This window comes from Schistocerca cancellata, chromosome 4 (assembly GCF_023864275.1).
Source record: "Schistocerca cancellata isolate TAMUIC-IGC-003103 chromosome 4, iqSchCanc2.1, whole genome shotgun sequence".
NCBI lineage: Eukaryota > Metazoa > Arthropoda > Insecta > Orthoptera > Acrididae > Schistocerca > Schistocerca cancellata.
In genome coordinates this window covers 237,136,687-237,155,717 of record NC_064629.1, presented here as the reverse complement: position 1 = coordinate 237,155,717, position 19,031 = coordinate 237,136,687, and the positions used below count along the sequence as shown (strand labels likewise).

The following is a 19,031-nucleotide window of genomic DNA, read 5'->3' as shown; positions in this document are numbered from 1 at the left end:
GGCAATGATCACTGGATAGATGTTAAGTTCATGCTGGTATGTCTTGAGTCCAAGGATGAGAACTCTCAATAGGAGAGAACTTAGAGCTTGGGTCGAAGAAGCCAAAACGTCCTATTCAGAATAGGATCACTAATAGTGAACACATTGTGCTGCTGCAGAAGCTAACGTCCCTGCATATCAGCCAGCTTGAGAATCTGGGAGAAAAACTGATGACTTCTGGCACTGGCGGTTGTCTGAAATGATGAATTTTGAGAGCAATCCTGCCCGATAGGGTGAGCAGCGCCCATCACCTGGACTAGGGAAGGCTCTCTAAGCCCGACTGCTGTCCTTTTGCCGACTTATACAGCTGCCCGCATAGAAATACTGTGGGAACTATTTCCCTGTCACGTGGAGCGTGGATGTAAGTAGGTTCCATGTTGTTGGCACCCTCTGCAGGTGCCGGCTTAGCCTCCTGGTGGCTGGTCTTCACAGTGTTGAGTCAGTCACACATTCCACTACATCACATTAGGGTGACTTTGGAGACACCAGAAAAAAATTTGGTGAAACTAAGAAGGAAGAAGTATTTTGTGGGATGCCTGTAAAGTGGTGACTGATCAGATTAGTACCTCAACCAGCACCATGTCTGATTTCTACACCTACTGTATATCTGCTGCTATTATTCCTTCATTAATTTTCATTGATTTGTCTCCCTTCACCTCTGGAACCCTAAATGAATTTCTTGTCCAGTAATATGTAAGGTGGTTAATGGACTAAGTCTCTTACATCCCTCATGCTTCATGTACAGATGCATATTTTTTAGAAGTTCAGTGCAACTCCGGGAACTTTCAATGAACTACCTGCTTACAGCCTCCCATCACAACAAGAATAAAAATTTATTATTCAAGCTGACAGTCTTTCCTCCATCCCTTCCTCCCCTTTTTCAAATAGAGCCATTACACTTTGCAAAACTTGAGTTGCTTATGATTTGTATACATATCAATCTCATTTTGTCCAGCAGTTAAATTTCTTCCATCTTTATTTGGATAAAGTGTCATTTTTCACTCTTCTCTCCTACGAATCAATGGCCTTGCCACAGTGGCTACACCAGTTCCCATCAGATCACCAAAGTAAAGAACTGTCGGGCATGGCCGGCACTTGGATGGGTGACCATCTGGGCTGCCATGCGCTGTTGCCATTTTTCGGGGTGCACTCAGCCTCGTGATACCAATTGAGGAGCTACTCGACTGAATAGTAGCGGTCCCAGTCAGAGACAACCATCATAACGACCGGGAGAGCACTGTGCTGAGCACACGCCCCTCTTACACACATCCTCAGCTGATGCCAACATGGCAGTCAGATGGTCCTGATGGGCCACTTGTGGCCTGAAGATGGAGTGCTCTCCTGTGAATACATTAGTATCTATGTTTTTTCGTTCCTTCTTGATCTCAAAACTGCATTAATATACAGAGGCAGAGAGTTTATTTTTTATTTTTTGATGTATTTAAAAAAGTATACAGGGTGAGTCACCTAATGTTACTGCTGGATATATTTTGTAAACCACAGCAAATATTGATGAACCGATTCCACAGACCGAACGTGAGGAGAGGGGCTAGTGTAATTGTTTAATACAAACCATACAAAAATGCACGGAAGTATGTTTTTTAACACAAACCTACGCTTTTTTAAACGGAACCACGTTAGGTTTGTTAGCACATCTGAACATATAAACAAATACATAATCAGTGCCGTTTGTTGCATTGTAAAATGTTAATTACATCCGGAGATGATGTAACCTAAAGTTGACGCTTGAGTACCACCCCTCCGCTGTTCAATCGTGTGTATCGGAGAGCACTGCAACATACATCATCACGTTTGTACAGAATGATCTGCCAACGTTGCTCGAAAATGTCCCACTGGAAACGCGTCGACGTATGTGGTATCAGCATGGTGGTGCACCTGCACATTCCGCAATTAACACTAGGCTGACCCTTGACAGGATGTTCGACGGGCATTTCATAGGACGTGGAGGACGCATAAATTGGCCAGCCCGTTCTCCTGATCTTACACCTCTGGACTTCTTTCTGTGGGGTACGTTAAAGGAGAATGTGTACCGTGATGTGCCTACAGCCCCAGAGGATATGAAACAACGTATTGTGGCAGCCTGCGGCGACATTACACCAGATGTACTGCGGCGTGTACGACATTCATTACGACAGAGATTGCAATTGTGTGCAGCAAATGATGGCCACCACATTGAACATCTATTGGCCTGACATGTCGGGACACACTCTATTCCACTCCGTAGTTGAAAACGGAAACCACGTGTGTACGTGTACCTCACCCCTCATGGTAATGTACATGTGCGTCAGTGAAAAAGACCAATAAAAAGTTGTTAGCATGTGGGCGTAATGTGCTGTTCCTGTCTCTTCTGTACATAAGGTCCATCACCGTTCCCTTTGGATCCCTGCGTAATTCGGTGCTCTCCGATACACACGATCAAACAGCGGAGGAGTGGTACTCAAGCGTCAACTTTAGGTTACAATATCTCTGGATGTAATTTGTTTATATGTTCAGATGTGCTAACAAAACTAACGGGGTTACATTTAAAAAAACATAGGTTTGTGTTAAAAAATATACTTCCGTGCATTTTTGTATGGTTTGTATTAAACAATTACAGTAGCCCCTCTCCTCACGTTCGGTCTGTGGAATCGGTTCGTCAGTATTTGATGTGGTTTACGAAATATATCCAGCGGTAACACTAGGTGACTCACCCTGTATAGCAGGTTGTCAACACTTTTCACCAATCTCAAGTTCTCTTACAGATTATCAGAAAAAGGATGTGAGCATCAATGAAACATTAGTAACTATTTTTTGGAGAACTGAGGCAACAATTTTCTACATACTTAAACATAAGAAACTTCCTGGCAGATTAAAACTGTGTGCCAGACCAAGTTTGAGTCTCAGTCCGGCACACAGTTTTAATCTGCCAGGAAGTTTCATATCAGCGCACACTCCTCTGCAGAGTGAAAATCTCATTCTGGAATACTTCAACATACATTCGAAAAAGAAAAAAAAAACTTTTACAGATCTTTGGCCTCCCTGAGCATCATTACATCATGGAGTGTCAAGATACGAGTCTCTAACAAGCCTCACAGTGCTCATGGGAGTTAAAGAGAAATGTCACAAATTACAGTATATCCATGCAATATATTTTGATTTTGGCAGTCATAATGTTGCAAGTAGTAAAATTTACATTCCTGCAGAACAAAATTTGGTATTTTGTGCACAGCAATTACACTGACATTTTTATGTCACCAGCAAGACAAAAAAAAGAGCAACATGGCAGTATTATTCAGAAAGTAATCAACTAATATTATATGCTGCATTATAGAATACGAACTCACCTAGCTGAAATTCCAAGACATTCATGCCACGTAGCTTCATCCATATGCAGTTGTACATTTCTTCTCCACTAATGAGAAAAAAGAAAGTCATACTCAGCAAAGAAGAGAAAAAAGGCATTCATCATAAATTAAATAGCTACAGCCACCACCATCACCATCACCATCACCATCCCCACCGATGGGCAAACTCTTTCATCCTTGGGAACTAGTTTAAGGTGATCACGCTTTTTTGGGAACTGTTCATTTTTACTCATTCACCGTTCATATGTGCATGGCATATGGCTTTTATGAAAAATTGAAAATTAGTAGGTGCCAAGAGGTGGCACTTGCCTCCCCTCTGGAGTAAAGAGTTTTTATTCATTACAAAATTCTCACACACTTGTGAAAGTATTTTTTGTGATTCTGCAAAACCTCTTTTAGCCAATTGTAGCGTTATGTGGTTGATTGCAGTGAAATAATATAAGATGGTGCACAAAAAACCAGCCAAGTACAGACTGCTCAACAATTACGCACAATCTGTTGACCGCCATCAGCAGAATAAATAAACGTGTAATAATTAGGCAGCAAAGAAATAACAAATAAGCTAATGCAAATAACTTCGAAACAATAGATTACGATTGGTGGGTGACAATGAGCAGTCTAGTACTTGGGGCCAATTTTTCGTGCGTCACCCTGTACCACTGAAATAATATTGTAGAAGTTATTGTATTCTCTTTACAAAATGAGACACCAGACATTTTATTATGGAGCGCGGGTTTCATTCGGCTGTAAGTCTGTCTGCCTTCCATAACAATGAACCTGCTGTTTTACCTTGGATCAAAAATGGATGGAAAAAGGTAACTCCTGTGTGCCGTGCCAACTTCCCTTGCATATGTAATAATAATAAAACTTGCTTTTTTATAAGTGTCTTCTGATAATTATCGAAATAGTGAAGTAAGCTGATATGCCCTTTTGTTACGTGTGTTACATACCACGTAATTTTTACATAATATATGTAATTATAAAATATATTTTAATTACCGGTCAAGGACATTAAATAGAATATGAAAAGAATCGGAAGTCCGGAGTTCAAGAAAGTTTGAAACAGATCTAGAATGGGAGTGCACAGCAAACAAAACTAACAACAACTCGATACTGAATTAGGAGCAGTTGGCAGTGGAAATGCAATGAGCGGCCACGAGAAGAAGTACAAGTCAAACTGATAATTATGAGAATTATACTGCTTGTCAGAGGAGGCAGCATATGAAGCAAATAAAGAGTTCTCCATATTGTAAACTCCCAGGTACTCTCTTTTCTAGCTTACACTAAGCAGCTCCGAGTTTATATTAAAATATCTTACCAGTGTGTACGGACAAAGACTGGGAATCTGTCGGGGAGCACTGATGTTGGTTCTGCAAGGCAGCGCATTGTGTAAGTCTGCAGGCGAGTGTGATCACGGTAGCTCACCGTGCTCCCTTCCACCATTAGCTGCTGCCAGCGGCCCTGGGCCCACGTAGGGAACCTGCACAAAATGTGTGCTGGAGTTCTCTCTCTCATCAGTCACAAGCGAAGCAAGGAAACACTTTGGTTTCAGATTTTACACTTCACAAAACACCGACATATGAATGCTGTAAATACAGCATTCCCTGCAAAACATGCGAGTTCTTGTTGATAGCAGAATACACAAAATACTTGTCTGAAGTTTCATCCATGTTCAATTACGTAACATACTAGCGCAGATAGTTCAAATCTCAGATCAAGGTACACATTTTTCCCTCTGGCAAGTTTATCTGCACTGCTGACCCTAAGAAGTAAGTCAAACTCAAGTTCTCTGCAATACTCACACAATCACTATCAAATATGGGCAAAAAGCACAATTACCAGAAGCTATTTTTTAAATCATCATTTCATTGTTTGCTGAGTGCCATGCATGCTTCAGTGGAACATATGACCATGAGAGTATTTCTTTCCATGTGTGTTCACCTATTACATTATTGATGAAGTTTATTTTTGTTCAAAGCTGCTTAACATCTAATGTTTCTTGACTTAACTTTATTCCAGTCTTTACGATGTAACCTTGTGTAACCTTGCACAGAGAATGTTGTGCAAGATGAACAATTCATCTACACTATCTAGATCCAAGTAGATGATTTCATAAATAGCTAACTAAACATTCGTAAGAAAGGATGTCAGTACATCTGAACAAGGAATTCTAAATAAATACATTGCTGAAAAAAAAAAAAAAAAAGAAAAAATGTGACACCCCATGTTATTACCTGGTGTCCCAGAACACAGTGTTCTGTGGCACCAGGGTATAATATGTGCATGCTGAAGGGTTGTAATGATAGAGATTCACTTGTCACAGTCAGCAGTGATATGTGCCAACTGTGCTACTTCTGAAAGCAGTGATTGTACTATGTGTAGAGGTGAAAACAGTTTGCGGGACACCCATTCTAAGCTACAACCACACCCCACCGATGAGGATGCACAGTTGTTGGACAGCTTCAACCATTTGGGCAGGGTTGCTTTGTGGGCCTGCAGGAAGCTGGATGGATGTAACGACAGGTTGCTGCACATATTGGGAACAATGTAGTAGTGTGTCACTGCTGTCAGCAGTATTCTGTGGACCACTGTCACATGCACACATCAGGTTCTGGGCATAGTACAGGTCGCATATCCAGTAAGTAACCAGTGCCCACTGTATTGTGCAGGTTATCATCCCCATATAACTGCCTTTTATTTGACAGGAAGTTGGTGTTCTTTTTCAGCATAACATGTAGAACCTGCTGTTTCACCAAGAACCGTCATGAACTCTGTCTGCAGCAGGACTAAGATCATGTGCAACTCTGGCCAGACTAGCACTGACACCACACCATCACCAAGCAGGGCTACTCTGATGTCATGAAAGGGTCAATTGGAGGGTGCAATAGCACTCTGATATTGTCAGTGATGACAATATGTTCTGTCTGTTGGGAGTGATGGATGTACAGGTACATGTGTACAGCATAGACCTGGTGAACAGCCTATTATAAAGTGTATCCACACACAACAAGTCACGACAGGCTTCATAGTGCAGGGGTCATCAGTTACAACTCGCAGTCTCGTTTGGTATTTCTGCAGGTAAAGTAACCAGTGCCCACTACATTAGGCAGGTTGTTATCCCCATACAACTTTTTTTTTTTTGGACCACAAGTTGGTGTTCTTTTTCAGCAAAACAATGCATGTCCGCATACAGCTGCTGTGATGCAACATTGTTTACAACTGCCCTGGCCAGCAGTATCATCAGATATGTTGCCAACTGAACCCATAAGGGACATAACGAAGCAGGAAATTACTTGTTCCCTAGAGCCTGCAAGAACCATCGTCACCAAATTGCAACAGAAGGTGCAAGATGCTTGGAACAGTATCACGGGATGCCATTTGCACACAATACAGGCCTGCATTTCCGCAGAGAAGGGGCAGGTACACTGTGTGTTGATGCAACTGCTTGAGCACTCTTTCCTGTGATGTACGTTTCATTTGGTCTGAATTTGTTATCATATACTCCTATAGTGATGAACTACGTATCACCCTACTTGTCAATAAAATGGTCTTGTCCTTGAGTTTGTAGAATTGTTTTCTTGGTCATGTATGAGGCAGGAAAAGGACTAGTACCAAAGTGTATTTTATGCAAAATGGCATATTAATTCAATAATTTCATAGATTGGTAAAGATGCTTCCTTTTGTTTCCATTTGTATGGCCTACAATATAGTAATCAATAATATGTGCATATAGTATAGTTTGCCGATTGACTATATTAGCACATACTGTAAGTGTAATTAAGACCCCAGCAACAAACAAATTAGTGGTGGTCTAGTTAATAATATTAGTAGCACAAAAAATATATGTGACTTCCATGCCATAATAATGCCTGATGATGAGCAGTAGTAGCTCAAAATGTGTCCCTAATTAATAAATGTCACAAGATTAATATTCCTTCAACATTAAGACTGATTGTGGTATATACATATACCATTTCTTGTATCATACACGGAAAACTGATCTGCCAATGTGGTGAACGAGAGATCTTTTTCACTTCGAGTATATACCTGTAGAATTATTTTCCGAAACTAAGAGTAGTTATTTCAATATCATTCATGACTGTGGTGGATGAAGCAGTATCTCATATTATTGAGATGATCAAATTTGAATGAATTTTTAGAAACAAAATTTAAAATTTCAGCTTTTTCTCAGTGTTTAGTTCTAACACCAGAATTATCCACAAAGGACTGGACTGAATGTTTCGGATCCGTTCATTGACTTTATACAGGACTATAACATTACAGAACTTTCTGGTATGTCCTTTGTCAGGATCCAAATTTGTAAATCATTGAAGACTTTGCACCGAGCCCGTTCTCTGAATGCACAAATTCTCATTAGTTTGGAACTAATCTGTTTTGTAGCATAAATCAACAATCTGATTCATATCAACTTTTAGCACGAGATGAAATTTTGGGGAATCTCAAAAACTTTTTAAATTTGGTAATTTTAGTCTAATTTTGTCCCAGAACAATGCACTTACCAGCGACACGAAACTTTCATTTGTATAGGTCTAGGAATGAGGACGGTAACAAGGTGCGCACCTTAATTTTCAATTTTTATAGCGCTTGTCCGGAGGTTGTAGCCTATATGGCGCCGTAAGAAGAACGTGGTGGCTCACCTGCAGGGCGCGGCGCGCGCCGACGCGGGCCACGCGGGCGGCCTGACGGGTGCGAGGCGCAGCATCTCGTGGCCAGCCGCCGCGCTCCGCAGTTCGCTGCGGCACGTCGAGTCGCTCGAGAACGCCAGCAGCACGCTGCCCTCCGTCTCCTCCCGGAACAGCTGCACACCATCAAATATTACTCACAGGCAACACAGGGTTGTGTTAGCGGAGGGGAGGTGATGGGAGACAGGCAGACGCGGATCCAGGGTTTGGTTTTGGAGGGGGATGGAAGGTGTGGAGGAGCAGTTGTGGATTCAGTGATTTTGGAGGGGGAGAGGGGAAAGGGCGCAGGTGCGCATCCAGTGTGTGTGTGTGTGTGTGTGTGTGTGTGTGTGTGTGTTTACAGAAGGAAGGGGAGAGGAGAGTAAGCATGGGTGCAGGTTTTCGTTTTGGAGGAGGGAGGGGATGCAGTATCTGGTTTTACAGGAGTGATGGGAGGGGTAGACGTGGATGCAAGGCTTTTGTGTGTGTGTGAGGGGGGGGGGGAGTATTCGCCGCTAGCTCCCAGCCTTCCTCTCTCTCTCTCTCTCTCTCTCTCTCTCTCACTCACTCACACACACACACACACACACACACACACACACACACACACACACTTACCGTCATACTTTTAGCCTCAAACAGATGGCTAAGATTTTAATAATAATAATAATAAACCGAAGAGCCAAAGAAATTGGTACACCTGCCTAACATCACGTAGGGCCCCCGTGTGCACGCAGAAGTGCCGCAACACGACATGGTATGGACTCTACTTATGTCTGAAGTAGTGCTGGAGGGAACTGACGCCATGAATCCTGCAGGGCTGTCCATAAATCCGTAAGAGTACGAGTGGCTGGAGATCTCTCTTGAACAGCACGCTGCAAGGCATCGCAGATATGCTCAATGATGTTCATGTATGGAGAGTTTGGTGGTCAGAAGAGTGTTCACGGGGCCACTCTGTAGCAATTCTGGACGTGTGAGGTGTCGCATTGTCCTGCTGGAATTTGGAAAGTCTGTCGGAATGTACAATGGACATGAATGGATGCAGGTGATAAGACAGGATGCTTATGTACGTGTATTTAGACGAGGTATACTCTAAATTTTAAACAACGCAAGGGAAGTATTATAGCTAGAATGTGTGTTTTTAAGCTGCACAAGTGATGGCATGCAAAATACCCGGACACTATTCATCCGGTATTTGAGAATGAGAGCTCTTAGCGACTTTCAACAGACTTTAAGCACGATTTTAAAACTTTTTCTCGCTTACGTGCCTAACATCAAGCATTTAACACAGTAGCTCATTTGTAAAGTAAACCAATGTTTGAAACTGTTTTATACATGGGTTTTCCATTCTTGGAAGACTCGGGGGTTTGTTGCTTGCCTTCTATATTGTTACTGGAACGTGCACTGAAGTGCAAGAGCCGTCAGAACAGGCTGAGCATGGACTGCCTCACGCCATCGCTTTCGAGGGATGGCTGTTATCGCTGCAACATCCGGTTTTCGGTTATATCTATTTTTCCCACGCCAGTTTAACCTGACAGTCAAAACCGCTCATTATAAGCAGTTTCTGAAATAACTGATTTTCGGTTTTTGCTCCAATTATTTCCTGTAACAAAGGTAGAGATCGAACAAAGACTGAAAAAATTTTACACTCTGTTCCAAGATATGTACAACTAAAAAAAAAGAGGGATATAAAAGAAAACTTAGTCCATCCACCGTTCGCTGCTTTTCTCGCAAAGTGGTAAGAGGCTGAATACTACAAAAACCACTAGTATTCTCCTACTGATTGCAATTTTTTTGAAACTCCGCTCAAAAATAATGTTGTAATCGCGGATTATACCGCTATCTGGGTATTACGAGTAGTCGATGCTGAGATTCGTTCCAGAACCACGGTCGTAATGAGGAGACATGTCCAGTACGTTGCTCGGTGTCAGACTACGGCAGCAATCCTAATATTTAATTGTAGTTACACCAAACTGATTCGAACAAGATGGAGGCAAGGTATCTATGGAGAGTTCTGAGAAAGCAAGTGTTGAAAGACAAGTTGAAGCAGACCATCCATCTCTTGCGGGGATGCCGTCACTCATCCGCCACTGTGGCATTAGGACATCTCCAGACCAGTAGCTGTAGGACACCGAAAATGCCAGCCATTTTTCTCTTCTGCAGGAAGTCCTTCGAATTCTGTTTGCGTAATTGTTCCTATTTCCCCTGTCTGTGCTTAGACAGTGCTCTCTTTCTAAACAATAAGAATGCTTTTATGATCAACGGTGTTTTCGCGAGCGTGCACAGACATGATGAGGACTTTTAGCGGTGAGAACGTTTACCGTTTCTGAGGCGTATGTTGAAAGCAGGACGTCACGATTTCCAGGAAGGGAAAACGTGGTGTCTCGTTAGGGCCATCAGGAAGAATGCATTCGGTGTTATTCTGTGCTATTTTCGTAAACAGGTCCTGTTTAGGGCACGAATTTCCATGCAGGCAAGCTGAGACATCACGAAAGCTCCTACAAAAGCGACGGTAACTATTTCTGCAGCACTTTACGAATTCCGGGAAGGGACTGATTAGTAATGGACGCGCTGTTCCGTTACATCTGGACCGGCAGCTCTGTTTCATCGCGCCAGCAACAGTGCCTAGGTGAACACGTATTTCGACAGGTGTTTCTCAGGTGTCATGTATCAAAGGGATGCCGCCGCCTCATCCTTGCGGGAGCCGAACTGACACCTGCACTTGGTTCGGCAGCTGACGGCCGCGTCGTCTCTTCCCGGGGCCGCCGTGCATCCCGACTCCAGGGAGCGAGTGCGGTATCGTCCTGTGAGCTCCAGTGGCCAGGGGACGCCGACTGGTGCGTGCTTCGCGATCTAAAGATTTTTAACTGTGTGTAATTACGTGTAATGTGTGTTTCATGACGGCATTTCTTGCACAATCGGAAAAAAAGAAATGCGATCGATGTAATTACTTCTCACAAGACATGCAACTTTCCAAACAGCAGAGAATGATGAGCAAGTGAAATACAACCCCCGCAAACTAATATTTTTATAAAATAACAATATACCCTTGAATTTTCCTTCGTGAGATCCTTCCTCTCTACCGCAGAACCGACAATTTCCAGATAGGGGCGGGGAGGGGAGAGACTGGGGATGGCGATCGATTTCCTGAAAATTTCTTTAAATAAGTAATTACATACACTGCCTGGAATCCCCTGAATTCTTTAAACAATATTCCATACACAGCAACCTTTAACACAGTAAATAAACTATATTGCATACACTGCCATAAATAACTAAACAATAAAAACTGGTAGAAACCGACCTCGGTGAAGATCTGTTTGGATTCCGTAGAAATGTTGGAACACGTGAGGCAATACTGACCTTATCACTTATCTTAGAAGAAAGATTAAGGAAACGCAAACCTACGTTTCTAGCATTTGTAGACTTAGAGAAAGCTTTAGACAATGTCGCCTGGAACACACTCTTTCAAATTCTGAAGGTGGCAGGGGTAAAATACAGGGAGCGAAAGGCTATTTACAATTTGTACAGAAAACAGATGGCAGTTATAAGAGTCGAGGGGCATGAAAGGGAAGCAGTGGTTGGGAAGGGAGTGAGACAGGGTTGTAGCCTACCCCCGATGTTATTCAGTCTGTATATTGAACAAGCAGTAAAGGAAACAAAAGAAAAATTCGGAATAGGTGTTAAAATCCAAGCAGAAGAAATAAAAACATTGAGGTTCGCCGATGACATTGTAATTCTGTCAGAGACAGCAAAGGACTTGGAAGAGCAGTTGAACGGAATGGACAGTGTCTTGAGAGGAGGATATAAGATGAACATCAACAAAAGCAAAACGAGGGCAATGGAATGCAGTCGAATTAAATTGGGTGATGCTGAGGGAATTAGATTAGGAAATGAGACGCTTAAAGTAGTAAAGGAGTTTTGCTATTTGGGGAGCAAAATAACTTATGATGGTCGAAGTGGAGGGGATATAAAATGTAGACTGGCAATGGCAAGGAAAGCGTTTCTGAAGAAGAGAAATTTGTTAACATCGAGTATAGATTTAAATATCAGGAAGTCGTTTCTGAAAGTATTTGTATGGAGTGTAGCCATGTATGGAAGTGAAACGTGGACAATGAAAGACAAGAAGAGTAGAAGCTTTCGAAATGTGGTGCTACAGAAGAATGCTGAAGATTAGATGGGTAGATCACATTACTAATGAGGAGGTATTGAATAGAATTGGGGAGAAGAGAAATTTGTGGCATAACTTCACTAGAAGAAGGGATCGGTTGGTAGGACATATTCTGAGGCATCAAGTGATCACCAATTTAGTATTGGAGGACAGCGTGGAGGGTAAAAATCGTAGAGGGAGACCAAGAGATGAATACACTAAACATATTCAGAAGGATGTAGGTTGCAGAGGGTACTGGGAGATGAAGCTTGCACAGGATAGAGTAGCATGGAGAGCTGCATCAAACCAGTCTCTGGACTGAAGACAACAACAACAACAATTCTATACATTGTATAAATTGTTTAAGCAATATTCCATACACTATAATTCTCTCCAAATGACCGATCAGTTATGCCTTTTTCCCGCCAATTTCAGAGAGGGAGGGTGGGAGAGGAGGGGATTTACCAGGAGGTTGAAATGAAATGTGTGTGAAATCTTATGGGACATAACTGCTAATGTCATCAGTCCCTAAGCTTACACACTACTTAACCTAAATTATTCTAAGGACAAACACACACACCCATGCCCGAGGGAGGACTCGAACCTCCGCCAGGACCAGCGGCACAGTCCATGACTGCAGTGCCTTAGACCGCTCGGCTAATCTCGCGCAGCTTACCAGGAGGTGAGAGGTTAATTAATTGATCAATTTAATTATGTAATCAATCAAACATGATGATGAGAGGGGCTATTCTAATAACACAGACCTGAAAGTGTACCTGTAGCAGTGAGGGGAGAGGTTTCACGTGGGGTGGGGTGGGGGCGGGGGAGCAATAGATTGAGTGCCTGTCAATCGGGAGGAAGCATCCTTTAAGCAGAACAATAAGTTAAGTACCTGTCTGTCAAAGTAGGAGAACAGGTTTGCCCTGAGTGCATACTTGCCCCTGATGTTCGCCACACTAACAAAACGTGCTGAAACTGTTTGCCCTACTACTTCCAAAACCTCGAAGTATTTTTAAAAATTATTACGTCCTTCCTAGATCTTATTCTGCACAATTACCTTCAAAGAAGTCCCCTTCAGTTTCATTTTCGTATTGGGAAAGAGGAAGAAGTCACTCCGAGCTAAGTCTTGTGAACAAGGTGGGTGCAGAACAACTGTCATCTCTCTAGTTGAAAAATTCCAGAGTAATGTAGGTTGTATGCGGTAGTGCATTTTCACGGTGGAGCATGAGAGGCGATCGAAAAGTTTCTATCCCCAGATAGTTACCGTAATGTCTCGCACGAACACCACTACCTACTTTTATAGTGACCCTTTGGGCGTATGCAAGTCAAATTTCGCTGCTCCGGCTTCGTTAGCTTTGCCTCTAGGTTGCGTTTTATACCGTAGTGTAAGCAGAATGGTGACTACCGAAGGAATCAAGAACCTTGCTGTGATTGAATATCTTCATTTGAAGGGAATGCTGTCCAAGGAAATTGCGGGTGACATGCGGAATACACTTTAGGACATTGCTCCATCTTATGCAACAGCAGAAAACGGTGTCCGACTTCAAAGTGGAAGAATGAGTGTGGAAGATGCACCAAGGAGCGGATGATGAAACAATGACTGCAATTCACGATACGATTTTGCAGGATGGCCGGACAACGTTGCAGCACATTGAAACCACATATGGAATCTCCCATGGGCGTGCCCATGACATTGTTGTGGGTATTTTGGGAATGCGGAAAGTTTCATCTCGGTGGGTCCCGAAAGACTTTAATGCAGATCAGGGATGGGAGCGTGTGCATTGCTGGAAGAAATCTTCCGATAATTTGAAACGGATGAAGACAGCTTTCTTGCAAGGTATGTGATGATGGACGAAACGTGGGCTCGCCACTTTGATCCTAAGACACATCTATCACCCCAACCCCAAAAAATTTCCAGGTGCAAAGAAATCAGCCGGCATCGGTCATCTGGCATGCAGAGGGGGTAAATATGGTGGATTACTTGCAAAAGAGCATAACTATCAATGCATAATACTATTGCACCCTCCTGCGCCGTTTGAAAGGAGAGAAAGGAAAAAAGGCGGGGAAAATTGGCGCGCGAAGTTCTTTTCCATCAGGACAACGCACTGGCGCACAAAGTCCACGCAACACTGGAAATTCTGCGTGACTGCGGGTTCGAATTGTTACGTCATCCGCCATATTCTCCAGATTTGCTCCATCAGACTTTTTCTTTTCCCAAACCTAAAAAATGGCTCTGAGCACTATGGTACTTAACTTCTGAGGTCATCAGTCGCCTAGAACTTAGAACTACTTAAACCTAACTAGCCTAAGGACATCACACACATCCATGCCCGAGGCAGGATTCGAACCTGCGACCGTAGCGGTCGCGCGGTTCCAGACTGAAGCGCCTAGAACCGCTGGGCCACAACGACCGGCAAACCTAAAAAAAAGACATCAATGGACGATCATTTGACAATGCTGCTGCAGTGATTGATGCTGTGAACGCTTGGTTGGACTCTAAATCTAAGACCTTTTATTCCAATGGTATGCGGAAGATATCTGAGCGTGCCCGCAAGTGTATTAGTGCATACGGGTATTATACTGAAAAATAAATTGGTATTATGAAATTTCTGGCATTCTTTATTTGTTACGCTAGAAACTTTTCGATCCCCCTGGTACATAATTGTTCGTAAGCCACTTCTGTTAAGTTTTCTTATGTCCTCCCTCAAACGTTTTAAAACATCACGACAGAACATTAGCTGGGAGGGACGAAGTATTTACTTATTTATTTTCGCTGTTATTCTTTACTTGTTGAGCTTTTGTTTGGCGAGATTAAGGACTCTCCCATTATGATAATCGCTACTTTGTCTCAGGGTCATATTCAAATACTTAACTTTCGTTACCAGTTATAATCTTCGAAAGAAAGTTTCGCACGTCTTTAAGCAGTTGTTTAAGTAAGCTCCCTGCAGACTTCCACGCGATTTTACTTCTGATCGTCTTTAAGCAATCGTGGCACCAACTTCGCTGCTAACTTTTTTCACGTTCAATTCTTCTGACAGAACACCTTTACATGTACCATAATTTATTCGCAAGATGTAGCGCGCGGTCTAGGGTGTCTTGTCACAGTCCGCGCGGCTCCCCCCCGTCGGAGGTTCGAGTCATCCTCTCTCTCTCTCTCTCTCTCTCTCTCTCTCTCTCTCTCTCTCTCTCTCTGTGTGTGTGTGTGTGTGTGTGTGTGTGTGTGTGTGTGTGTGTGTGTGTGTGTGTGTGTGTGTCGTCCTTAGCGTAAGTTAGATTAAGTTAGATTACGTAGTATGTAAGCTTAGGGACCGATGACCTCAGCAAAAAATGGTTCAAATGGCTCTGAGCACTATGGGACTCAACTGCTGTGGTCATTAGTCCCCTAGAACTTAGAACTACTTAAACCTAACTAACCTAAGGACATCACACACACCCATGCCCGAGGCAGGATTCGAACCTGCGACCGTAGCAGCAGCGCGGCTCCGGACTGGAGCGCCTAGAACCGCACGGCCAGCGCGGCCGGCGATGACCTCAGCAGTTTGGTCCCATAAGACCTTACCACAAATTTCAAATTTTATTCGGAAGATATTACTACTGATGTCTCGGATGGTCTGTCTACGATCGCGCAGAATCAGATCCCTCGCTTTCTGAACATTTTCTGGTGCGATGCGAGTTGATGGGAACGGTATTCATTATCAGAACTGATAGATCATTTCAAAAACGGGCCAATATCAACCAAGTCGTATCTTGTTTAAGGTGTTTTCTCCAAATTTCTGTTATGGCATTTGGTTTCTGCAAAGGTTTTGGCAAGTTGTATTCGAAACTGGACACAGACACTGTGCTCTTTCAGGTAGGCGATTGCAAAACTGCAGACTCGCGTAAGCATGACACTGTGACTATGGACACCAATTAACTCAGTTCTTAGTCACTCGCCACACTGAGTCAAGAAGGATGTATGAGGAGAGAGTGCAATTTCAGTATCGCCTTAACCTTTTTCGAGCAAAAATCAAATCACGGGAATTTTGAAACCCATCTCTTATTTATGTCAGTCCCAATGTTGAGGTAACTGGAGTGACGGTACTTACGGCGCAGCGGTAGCGCGGCTGGTGGTCGGCAGCGGACGCGTGCAGCAGCGACAGGTAGCGTTGGTTGGCCGGGCCCTCCCAGTGCCCCAGGCAGTCGTACGTCACATCTGCAACATCGCACAATCCGCCTCACACTGAGCATTCTGCAAGTACGACAGCTGAGCTGGGGTCAGTGCTGATAATAAGGTGGGGGTGAGGGCGGGAGGGGGTGGGGGTGGGGTTAGAGTGAACGTGAAGGTGGTGAGATAAAGAAGGAAAGATGACGAGGAAAAGAGGGGAAAGGAGGAGAAAAACATGTGAAAGGGAGGAGGACGAAAACAAGAGAAAGGAGGAGGACGAGGAAAATATGATATGATCGTGAAGGTAACAGAATGATAATACATATCCACTTTAACATATTAGATTCCATTAGCCAATCCTTTGCAAGAGAAACTTGTCTTCTACAGCGTAGCCAATGTCAGCACACCAGACAAAGAAAAATAAATAAATAAATAAGTGACACCCGGAAGACATTATACTAATACTGTTTACCACCCCCACTAACCGTGATTAGAGTTGACTGATTTCAGGGATGCTGACCGATCAGTTTCACCCTCTATTCCATGTAATCCCCGACAGTTTTCACGAAATCAAGGTCGGGTGATTTAGCGACCCCCCTCCCCCCCCCCCCCCCCCCTCCCTGCTGGTCCTGGGGTTAGAATAGGCCCGAGGTCTTCGTGCCTGTCTTAAGAGGCGACTAAAAGGAGTGTCTCACGTTTCGGCCTTTATGTTATAGTCCCCTGTAGGATTTGACCTCCATTTTTCAAAATTTTCCCGAAGAGCGAGCCAATTGGGGAAGGGCGCCTTACATGGTGCATAGTGTCCATCATGCGCTGAGACCTCTCGCATCCTTCGTCGACGTGGGTCTGCACCTCCGCTTATTCTCCAGCTGTTGGGCCAGGTCACCCTCCTGGGTGCGTTTTCCTCCATCCTCTGTGCAGTATCGCTTTCTGCGCTGTCGACGATAACGGACTTCTTAGCTCGTTTGTATCTGATATCCAGCACGGTAGCCAGTCCGTTGTGTTGGGGTCGCCATGTACCCTGTTGGTTGTAGCCCCCTCACCACACATGGATACAAGCTAAAACCGGATACAAGCTAAAACCGGATACAAGCTAAAACCGGATACAAGCTAAAACCGGATACAAGCTAAAACCGGATACAAGCTAAAACCGGATACAAGCTAAAACCGGATACAAGCTAAAACCGGATACAAGCTAAAACCGGATACAAGCTAAAACCGGATACAAGCTAAAACCGGATACAAGCTAAAACCGGATACAAGCTAAAACCGGATACAAGCTAAAACCGGATACAAGCTAAAACCGGATACAAGCTAAAACCGGATACAAGCTAAAACCGGATACAAGCTAAAACCGGATACAAGCTAAGTCGAAATTTTTGCGAAGAACCTGATGGTGTTCAGAAAAGATAGGCTAAACATGGATGGCGGTGGTGTGTTTGTTGCTGTCAGAAGTAGTTTATACTGTCGCGAAATTGAAGAAGGTACTTCCTGTGAGTTAATATGGGTAGAGGTCAATGTTGGCAACCGGAATATAATACTTGGAACCTTTTACCGACCTCCCAACTCAGATGATACAGTTCCTGAAAGATTCAAAGAAAAGTTGAGTTTAATTTCAAACATGTACCCGAATCATACGATAATAGTTGGTGGTGACTAATTTACCCTCCATATGTTGGTGAAAATATGTTTCATTCCGGAGGTACGCATAAAATAATATCCGAAATTGTGCTAAACGCATTCTTCGAAAATTATTTTGAGCAGTTAGTTCATGGGCCCACGCGAATGGTAAACGGTTGTGAAAATACACTTGACCTCTTAGCAACAAATAATCCTGAGTTAATAACGAGCATCAAAACCGATTCAGGGATTAGTGAACACAGTTGTCGTGGCGAAACTGAATATTGTAATCCCCAAATCTTCCAAAAAATAAGTGAAAATATACCTATTCAAAGAAGCAGATAAAATTCACTTAACGCCTTTCTAAGAGACAATCTCCACTAATTCCAAATTAATAATACAAGTGTAGATGTGGCTTCAGTTCAAAGAAATAGTATTGGCAGCAATTGAGAGATTTATACCAAATAAATAAACAAACGACGGAGGTGATCCTCCTTGGTACACAAAACGGGTTATAACACTGTTGCAGAAACAACGAAACAAACATGCCAAATTTAAACAGATGCAAAATCCCCAAGATTGGCAATCTTTTACAAAAGCTCGAAATTCAGCACGGACTTCAATGCGAGATGCCCATAACAGTTTCCACAACGAAACTTTGTCTCGAAACCTGGCAGAAAATCCAAAGATATTCTGGTCGTATGTGAAGTATGTTAGCGGCAAGAAACAATCAATGCCTTACCTGCGCCATAGCAATGGAGATACTATCGAAGACAGTGCTGCCAAAGCTGAGTTACTGAACACAGCCTTCCGAAGTGCCTTCACAAAAGAAGTAAATATTCCAGAATTCGAATCGAGAACAGCTGCCAACATGAGTAACATAGAAGTAAATATCCTCGGAGTAGTGAAACAGCTCAAATCACTTAATAAAAGCAAGTCTTCTGGTCCAGACTGTATACCAATTAGGTTCCTTTCGGAGTATGCTGATGCATTAGCTCCATACTTTAATCACATACAACCGTTCGCTCGAC

The 19,031-nt window shown here is 43.2% G+C and overlaps 1 protein-coding gene across 1 annotated transcript in view; it reads right to left on the bottom strand.

The window, feature by feature from the left end:
- LOC126183504 (uncharacterized) overlaps nt 1-19,031 on the bottom strand; it is a 307,076-nt gene that overhangs the window by 37,421 nt on the left and 250,624 nt on the right. Inside the window, exons 5-8 of the mRNA XM_049925549.1 lie at nt 16,322-16,428; nt 8,063-8,223; nt 4,723-4,884; nt 3,384-3,451 (exon numbers count right to left, since the gene is read on the bottom strand). Coding sequence (XP_049781506.1) covers nt 3,384-3,451; nt 4,723-4,884; nt 8,063-8,223; nt 16,322-16,428 — 498 coding nt within the window. The remainder of the gene's footprint in view (nt 1-3,383; nt 3,452-4,722; nt 4,885-8,062; nt 8,224-16,321; nt 16,429-19,031) is intronic.